An 8827-nucleotide genomic window follows, 5' to 3' on the forward strand; every position below is an offset into this window, starting at 1 on the left:
GGGGGATCACTGTGGGGCAGCCCCACCGTGCCAGCCCGCCTCCTGTGCCCGCAGCGAGCTCATCCTCTCCAACATCCACGTCTCTGCCAACGGCGAGTGGGAATGCGCCGTCTCCACCTCGCAGGGCAACGTCAGCAAGAAGGTGGAGATCGTGGTGCTGGAGACCTCGGCATCCTACTGCCCSGCCGAGCGGGTCACCAACAACCGCGGGGACTTCAGGTGGGCACCGGGCGGCGCAGGTGCCGCGGGGGGCGGGGGACACCGTGTCCGGTGCGGTGTGGAGCTCGATCTGTGCGTGCGGGGCCGCTCCTCGCCGCAGGTGACCGCGCGTCTGGTAGCGATTAACGGCGCGGGGAGCGCGGGCGCTTTTGAAGGGCTTCCCGTGCCGGCGGCGCAGCCTGGCTCCAGCAGCAGAGGTGTTGGAATTTCTCTGGCACGAGACGAAAGGCTCCGGGCGCCCGCCGTAACCCCGGCGGGGCCCTTGCCGAATATAAATTACTGGCACAGTCAATGTGGCTTAAATTAGCGGTGCCCCCACCCCGCTGCCGGAGCCGAGCGGGATGCGGGGCTGCAGAGGGCGGGGGATTTTCGGGGAGCATCGCTGCCGGAGCCCGGGGGTGGCGGAGCTCGCACGGGGGGCTCGGGGAGGCTCGGGGCAGCGTTGTTGGCGGCGGGAGCCCCACGATCACCGTGCKGGGGTGCCCGCAGGTGGCCCCGCACCCTGGCGGGGATCACGGCCTTCCAGCCCTGCCTGCAGCACCCGTTCGCCGCGGGGCCGGCGGGYGCGGGCTCGGCCGGGGAGAAGCAGGCGTGGCGGCGCTGCGATCGGGCCGGGCGATGGGAGGACGGCGATTACTCGCACTGCCTCTACACCAACGACATCACCCGCGTGCTCTACACCTTCGTGCTGGTGAGCGGGGCCCCGGGAGCTCGGCTGGGCCGCGGGGGACAATCCCAATGTCACAGCCGGTGACCGTGGCCCCGCCGTGGCCGTGCCGCCCCGCAGATGCCCATCAACGCCTCCAATGCCCTGACCCTGGCTCACCAGCTCCGCGTCTACACGGCCGAGGCAGCCAACTTCTCGGACATGGTGGATGTCCTCTATGTGGCCCAGATGATAGAGAAGTTTATTGGATATGTGGACCAGATCAAGCAGGTAAGAGCACTGAAGCTGGCCCCTGCTTGCCCCAGTGCTGCCTGGTGTTTTTGGGGTGGAAAAGCATGAATTGGGGTGTTTCCATGGGGGATGGCAGTAGCTCTTTGCAGAGCCACTCGCTGTCCCCAGCTGACAGATGTGATCGTGGAGATGGCCAGCAACATCATGCTGGTGGACGACCACATCCTGTGGATGTCTCAGAAGGAGGAGAAGGCGTGCACCAGCATCGTGCGCTCCCTGGAGAGGATCGCGGCCCGCACGCTGGGCAGCAACTCCCAGCACATGGCAGTGGTGAGGGGGACACGGTGGGGGCTGGATTTGGGGAGCAGGGAGAGGGAGGAGGAGCGGGTGGGCTGTTGGGGGTCTCTGCCCGCACCAGGGCTCACAATCCCTCTGTGATTCTGTGCCGGGCAGACCTCTCGCAACATCGCCTTCGAGGCGTTCGTGGTGAAGCCCGAGAGCTACGTGGGGCTGAGCTGTGTGGCGTTCCAGCGGCGGGACAGGGGACCCCCGGGCCGTCCCCCTCCGGCCGAGCGAGGGGCTGAGCCCACCCCCGACCAGCAGCTCCGGCTGCGCTGCACCACGGGCCGGCCAAACGTCTCCCTGAGCAGCTTCCACATGAAGGTACGGGACCCCCGCCGCCGGGGCTGGGGGTTTGGGGTCGGGCCCCGCTCACCGGTGACCGTGCGCCCGCAGAACAGCATCGCCCTGGCCTCCATCCAGCTGCCCCCCAGCCTGTTCGCCAGCCCCGCCCCAGCCGCGCCGGGGGCTCACTGCAAGCTCCAGCTGCTGGTCTTCCGMAACGGGAAACTCTTCTGCAGCACCGGCAACTCCTCCCAGCTGGCCGACGACGGCAAACGCCGCAGTGTGGCCACCCCGGTCATCTACGCCGGGACCTGTAAGGGCAGCTTGGGGTGCTTGGGGTGCCCGGCGGGGCTCCCTGGGGCATGGCACCGGTGGTCCCGCACACAGAGCCATCCCTGGGTCCTGTGGGAGAAGGCGATGTGCCTGTGGGGTGTGTGGGGTGCACTATGGGGTGTGTGGGGTGCCCTATGGGGTGTGTGGGGTGCCCTGTGTCCACCCCCTGGGAGTACAGAGCCATCCCTGGGTCCCGTGGGAGAAGGCGATGTGTCTGTGGGGTGTGTGGGGTGCCCTATGGGGTGTGTGGGATGCCCTATGGGGTGTGTGGGGTGCCCTATGGGGTGTGTGGGGTGCCCTGTGTCCATCCCCCTCGGGGTTGCGGGTGGAGGGGTGTCACTTTTCCTGCTGACCAGGGCTCTCTGTGGCTGCAGATGGCTGCGGAGTGGGCAACCTGTCAGAGCCGGTGGCCGTGTCCCTGCGCCACCCCGGGGAGGGCACGGACCCCGTGGCTGCGTACTGGAACTTCGAGGTGCTGGGGGGCATGGGAGGCTGGAGCGCTGAGGGGTGCCAGCTGGCCGAACGCGAGCCMAACGTCACCTCCCTGCACTGCCGGCACCTCAGCAACGTGGCCGTGCTTATGGTAGGTGTGGGGCGAGCAGCAGGGTGGGAGTGTCCCCAGGGTGAGGAGGGTGGGGGCTGCAGGAGCGGGGTTGGGGTTGGGTTAGGGTTATGTTTAGAATTATGGTTATATTTAGGGTTAGGGTTAAGGTTAGGCTCAGGGTTACGGTGCCCTGGCTCAGGGGCACAGGGACAGTGCTCTGGCCTCTGAGGGCTGTGCTGTGCTGTGCAGGAGCTCAGCGGGTTCTCCAGCGAGGTTCCAGGCGCTGTGGAGGTGCTGCACCCCGCCATGTACACCTGCACGGCCGTGCTGCTGCTCTGCCTCTTCAGCACCATCATCACCTACATCGTCCACCACGGGTGAGGGATCAGTCACCTCGCTGCTGTCCCGGTGATCGGGGTTGTGCTGGGCTCGGTGTCTCTGTGGGCAGAGGGAGCAGCTCCCCAGGTGCCCACAGGAGATTCTCCTCTGGGATTGTGCTGCCTGGTCAGTGGCACTGCCCCATTGCCCCATTGCCCCATTGCCCCAGGTGCCTTTGCCCTGCTCCCTTGCCCTGGTGCCTGTTCCCGTGCCCCCACACCTTCTCCCCCAGCCCCTCTCCACACCAGGGCCAGGCTGGTCCATCCCCCGGCAGGATTGGTGCCAGTGGGAGCCGGGGCTCTCTCGGGGCCGGGCAGGAGCTCCCAGGTACCCACTGTGCCCCTTGCTCTTCCAGCACCATCCTCATCCCGCGGAAGGGCTGGCACATGCTGCTTAACCTCTGCTTCCACATGGCCATGACCGCTGCCGTCTTCGCGGGAGGAATCACCCTCACCGGCTACYGGGCCGTGTGCCAGGCCGTGGGTACCGGGCACAGCTCCGCGGGGCCCTGCGGGGCAGGGCCGGGGGGCACGGCCGTGTCTGCAGCCCCCAGCCCCAATCGAGCCCCCTCCCGCAGGTCGGCATCATCTTGCACTACTCGTCCCTGTCCACGCTGCTCTGGATGGCGGTGAAAGCCCGAGTGCTCTACAAGGAGCTGACCTGGAAGGCGCCGCGGCAGCCGGAYGGGGACACGTCCCAGGCAGCCCCCAGACCCATGCTGCGGTACARACCCCCCTTCCCGTTTCCCCRGCCCCACAGGGGCATCTCCAGGGGYTGGAGYGGGACTCGCTGTCCTGGAGAWGCCCATCCCATGCTCCARGTGTGCAGTGACTCCTCCCCACACCGCAGGTTCTACCTGATCGCCGGCGGGATCCCCCTCATCATCTGTGGGATCACAGCAGCCGTCAACATCCAAAACTACCACGACAACAACCCCTAGTAAGTGTCCCTCCCTGACCCTTCCTTCCCCTGCTGGAAGGGGGCACTGGGAATCTGGAGAAGTTTGGGTAAAGCTCAGTGAGTTTTTTCCTGAGAGGTACCCATATAGTGGGAAAAAATCAATCCCCCAGAGCTGGTGCCATCAGGGCAGGGCACGGAGCAGCYCCACACCACGAGCCCTCAGAGCTCCTCTCTTCCCGCACAGTTGCTGGCTGGTGTGGCGGCCCAGCCTGGGCGCTTTCTACGTCCCCGTGGCTTTCATCCTGCTCGTCACTTGGATTTATTTCCTCTGTGCCGGGCTCAGCCTCCAGTGCCGACCCTCACACCCGAAAGATGCTCCGGAGCCGCTGGAGCCGCCGCCACGGCTGGGGGGGACCGGTGACCTCCTGACAGACTCGGGCTCCATTTCGGTGACACTCAACTCGGGGCCACCCTGCCCYGAGGGTGACGGTGTCCACTCTCTGCGGGTGCAGTTCTGGGCGCTGGTGGCCACCCATTCCCTGTACGTGGCCCTGTGGACATTCGGCGCCATGGCCGTGTCCCAGCAYTGGTACCTGAACATCGTTTTCAGCTGCCTCTACGGCGTCACGGCCGTGGCGCTGGGACTCTTCACCTTTGTCCATCACTGCCTGCGGCGCCGGGACGTGCTCAGCTCGTGGTTCTCGTGCTGCCCGTCGTACCGGAACGCGCTGCCCATGCAGGCCTACGTGCACCCGGGGCTGGGGCCGGAGAACGGCTCGCAGGTCTTCATCGGCTGCGAGCCAGAGGCCGCTCGCTCCGGCGCCTCCTCCTCATCCTCGCCCGGCAGCGCCGGCTCTGCCGCGGGCCGCTGCAAGCTCACCAACCTGCAGGTAGCCCAGAGCCAGGGGGATGCTCGCCCAGCGCCCTGCCCGGAGCCGGACCCCGCCGACGGGAAGCCCCTCAAACACAGCAGCAACCTCCACGGCCGCCGGAGCTACCGGGGCAGAACTAAGGCGTGCCGGGACGGGAAACACCACCGCTTGAAGATGCTGCGGGGGCCGTCGGATCACCCTTCGAGCGAGAGCGGCAGCATCCACAACAGCCACTCGGAGAGTTACACCAGCGGCAGGACCAGCCCGGCCAGCGGCGGCCGCACGGGGCAGCGGGTGGCCCAGGATGGGGARGCGCTCGCCAGCCCCTCGGAGGGCAGCGACGGCGGCCGCAGAGTGGCCGAAGTGGCCGAGGCTCGCCGGAGGAGCGGCAGCCGGGACAACCTGCGGCCGGGCGGCAGCGCCGACAGAGAAGCCAAGCGCCGCTCTTACCCCCTCAACGTGGGCAGCCACAACGGCGGCATCAAGGGCAGCAAGTACGACATCAACCTGGCCGGAGCCGACAGCACGGGCGGCATGAAAACCGGCCTGTGGAAAAGCGAAACCACCGTGTGAGGGTGGCCAAGGACCGACGGCAGCGGCGTTTTCCTGCGGGAGCCGCTCGGGACCGGAGCCGCTCGGGGTTGGAGCCGCTCGGGGCCGGAGCCGCTCGGGGTTGGAGCCGCTCGGGGCTGGAGCCGCTCGGGGTTGGAGCCGCTCGGGGCTGGAGCCGCTCGGGGTTGGAACCGCTCGGGGTTGGAGCCGCTCGGGGTTTGAGCCGCTCGGGGCATTGAGGTGTGCACTAGCAGGGATGGGTGGCACAGCCCGGGTTGCGGTTCCCCCGGGGCACAAACGCCATCCCGGGCCCGTCCATCTCCCCGAGGAGGCTCCGATCTTCCCGGGGGCTCCAGGCAATCCTTGCCCATCAATTGCAGCCGTGCTTAAATCACTCCTGCATGTCACTTGAGATTGATCCTAAATGCTATTTTATATTATACAGAGGAAATGTCTATTTTTCAAAGCTATATTATTGAATGTATATATGTATAGACAGAGCCGTGAGTGACGCGAGGGCCCCGCTCTCACCCCTGTCCCCTGGGAGTGGGCACTGGGCCAGGACCCACTCGTGCCACGACTGCAATATTCCCGCTGAGGGACCATCCAAGTGCTCTTTATGTCCAGGCACCGCAGCCCCAGCCYGAGCAAACGCTTCTGGAGAGCAGCTGCTCCCTCTGGAGTGTTTTTAAGCCCTGTCAGCCCTGGGGGTGTGCGGTGCCAAAGCCATATTGCAAAGCCAAGCACAAGGTAAGAGGAGCCTCAGCTCCAAGGTGAGGCGATTGTCTGCACTGCTTTAATGCCAGACACTAAAACAATGGTCAGAAAAGGCTCCAGATATCAAACACAACCAGAAAATGCTCCCAGGCCCTCAGAGGCTCAAGCTGTGCCATGGGTGGGCTGGCAGAGCTGGGCTGCTGCTGGAGCCGGGACTGACCCTCCGTGCCAAAGCACCAAAGAACCCAGACTGGGACAGACCCAGAGCAGCTCTGCGCCTTAATCCAGGGGTTTGAGCTCAGAAAGTGCCACCGTTTGCTCTTGAGAAGGCAGAGGGACCATCTCTGGGAATGCAGGAGGATGATGCCGAGGGATTCGGGACCTTCCTCCGACATTCCCGTGTGCAGTCAAAGGGCTGGAACCCGGCCAAGCACTTATTGTTCCCACAGAAATACAAGGGTCCCCTTTTCCCCAGCACACAGGTAAAGCAGCCAGGCCCAGAGAGGCTGCAGCAAAGTGGAGGAGGAAGGTGGGAGCCTGGTGGGAGCCTCCCCTGCCCTTTCCAGCCTCCCCTGCCTCAGTTTCCCCCCTGTGCAAATGAGTTTTGACATAGCTACCTCCGAGGGGTGGTGGGACTGGCAGGGCTGTGAGCCAGGGGAGGAAAAAGCACTTAGTGGGGATTGGTTTTACCTGGGAGCCCTTCATCCCACAGGGCTGGAGCACCCCTGGGCTCAACCTGCCACTCCCAGCCCACCCCAGCTTCTCTGCCCAATTTAAACCCTTCAATATTCATTGTAGCTGGTATTTAACACAATTTAAACCCTTTCTGTGGCTCCTGCAGCCTCCCTGGCCTGGCTGATGCCCTGTGGTTCTGTTGCTTGCTGCATTGTSACAGTATTAGAGAAAAAAGCTTTGTACTCTTCATTACACTTTGTTTTGTCTGTTTACAAGCGAATGACATATCAACAGAGCTTCCTGCAATATCCGGGGGGAGGGAAGGGAAATATGCCAAAGAAATGTTCTTTAAAGGGGTCTTTTTGCATTTTTATATGAATGGAATGTTTCTAGCAGATAATGTTTTGTTTAATATATTAAAGATATGCYGATCTGCCAAGATGTACTGTTATTTCTCTCAGACTTAATGTTCAAACACAGCCTGGCCTGCAGTTTTTTGACCCTCACAAAGCCATTCTGCTGAAGAATGAGAAGTCCAAGGTGAGGCTGCCCTGGAAAACCTGGGCACCTGCATTTTTATTTATTTATAACAGAAATGTAACGTGACTTGGAGCAATCACTCCATAAAAAGCCCCATTTTGGTGCAGACATTAAGGAGGACCCAGCCTGCTCCCTTCCCTGGGCAAGGGAATCACTCTGTCCCTGGTGAGCTTCACACTTTTGGTCTCAAAACCTGGCAGCAGCATCCTGTGGGCACGGCCACCTTCAGAGCCAGGCCTTGGCCTTCCTGAGGGCGCGGATCTCCTCGGGGCTGCGCAGGTACTGCTCGATTTCGCTGTCTGAGATGGGCTCATCGCCCGTGGGGGCYGAGTCCGGGGTGTTTGGAGCTGCCAGCCGCAGCTTCTTCCTGGGGTGGAGGAGGCAGGGGGGCAGCAGGGGCCTCAGGGTGCCCCCACCATGGGGCTTCAGTGTTGAGGGACAGCTTTTCTGTGCCACTGGAGGGGCAATGGCAGAGCCCTGGCCTGGGGAATCCTTATCCGGGGAGTCCTGGACTGCAGACTCCTGGCCTGAGGAGTCCTGGCCTGGGCAGTTCTTATCCAGAGAGTTCTGGCCCATGGAGGCCTGGCCTGGGCAGTCCTTATCCGAGGAGTCTTGGCCTAGGGAGTCCTTATCCAGGGAGTTCTGGACCATGGAGGCCTGGCCTGGGCAGTCCTGGCCCGTGGAGTCCTGGCCTGGGCAGTCCTTATCCGTGGAGCCCTGTCCTGTGGAGCTCTTTCCTGGGCTCTCCTGTCCTGGGCTCTCCTGTCCCGGGCTCTCCTGTCCCGGGCTCTCCTGTCCTGGGCTCTCCTGTCCTGGGCACTCCTGTCCTGGGCACTCCTGTCCCGGGCTCTCCTGTCCTGTGGAGCTCTTTCCTGGGCTCTCCTGTCCTGTGGCACCCTGGGCCGTGCCGTGCTGCTCCTCCCCATCCTGCTGCCTGAAGGCGTTTCTCAGCAGGAACACGCGGTGCTGCAGGAGGTCCCCGAGGTGCTTCACCACCGTCCTCTTGTCCAGGCGGAAGGCACGCAGCCAGGACAGCTGGGAGGCCATGCCCAGCAGGATTTCCAGCAGCTCCTTCAGCCTCAGGTGGGCTGGGGGTGGCAGATCCACCCCTGCCAGGCGGCAGAAGCGTGCCAGGGGGCACGAGAGGCGCGGGCCGGGCTGCAGGGACTGCCAGGCCAGGAATGCTGCAGCCGTGACGATGGGCACGGGGTGGCGGCCGGTCACCAGCCACGTCTGGCTGGCCAGCTCCACRATGGCCATGGTCCGGGCCAGCAGCTTCTCCTTGTCCTCCTGGAACGGTGCAGGGACATTGGCAGCAGGCTGGAACAGCCGGAAACTGCGGGACAGAGAGGGCACAGACAGGGCAAGGCTTGGTCAGGGGCTGGACACAGGACAGGACTGGACACAGGACAGGGCTGGACACAGGACAGGGCTGGACACAGGACAGGGATGGACACAGACAGGGATGGACACAGGACAGGGCTGGACACAGCACAGGGATTGACACAGGACAGGGCTGGACACGGGACAGGGCTGGACACAGGACAGGGATGGACACAGGACAGGGCTGGACAC

The 8827-nt window shown here is 64.0% G+C and overlaps 2 protein-coding genes across 2 annotated transcripts in view; one reads left to right on the forward strand and one right to left on the reverse strand.

Moving 5' to 3' along the window:
• ADGRA2 (adhesion G protein-coupled receptor A2) overlaps positions 1-7138 on the forward strand; it is a gene marked incomplete at its 5' end in the record, with an annotated part of 20914 nt that extends 13776 nt beyond the window's left edge. The window contains 12 exons of the mRNA XM_057387274.1: positions 55-219; positions 709-910; positions 1007-1156; positions 1286-1447; positions 1571-1780; positions 1853-2054; positions 2449-2657; positions 2868-2995; positions 3352-3475; positions 3574-3719; positions 3846-3935; positions 4141-7138. Coding sequence (XP_057243257.1) covers positions 55-219; positions 709-910; positions 1007-1156; positions 1286-1447; positions 1571-1780; positions 1853-2054; positions 2449-2657; positions 2868-2995; positions 3352-3475; positions 3574-3719; positions 3846-3935; positions 4141-5341 — 2989 coding nt within the window. The remainder of the gene's footprint in view (positions 1-54; positions 220-708; positions 911-1006; positions 1157-1285; positions 1448-1570; positions 1781-1852; positions 2055-2448; positions 2658-2867; positions 2996-3351; positions 3476-3573; positions 3720-3845; positions 3936-4140) is intronic.
• Positions 7139-7175: 37 nt separating this feature from the next.
• The window catches only part of BRF2 (BRF2 RNA polymerase III transcription initiation factor subunit), a 4066-nt gene continuing 2414 nt past the window's right edge, over positions 7176-8827 (reverse strand). Inside the window, exon 4 of the mRNA XM_057387273.1 lies at positions 7176-8588. Coding sequence (XP_057243256.1) covers positions 7478-8588 — 1111 coding nt within the window. The 3' untranslated portion in view covers positions 7176-7477. The remainder of the gene's footprint in view (positions 8589-8827) is intronic.

The sequence above is a fragment of the Malurus melanocephalus genome, unplaced genomic scaffold (genome assembly GCF_030028575.1).
Source record: "Malurus melanocephalus ecotype Western Australia unplaced genomic scaffold, MMel_1.1 scaffold_1164, whole genome shotgun sequence".
Lineage (NCBI taxonomy): Eukaryota > Metazoa > Chordata > Aves > Passeriformes > Maluridae > Malurus > Malurus melanocephalus.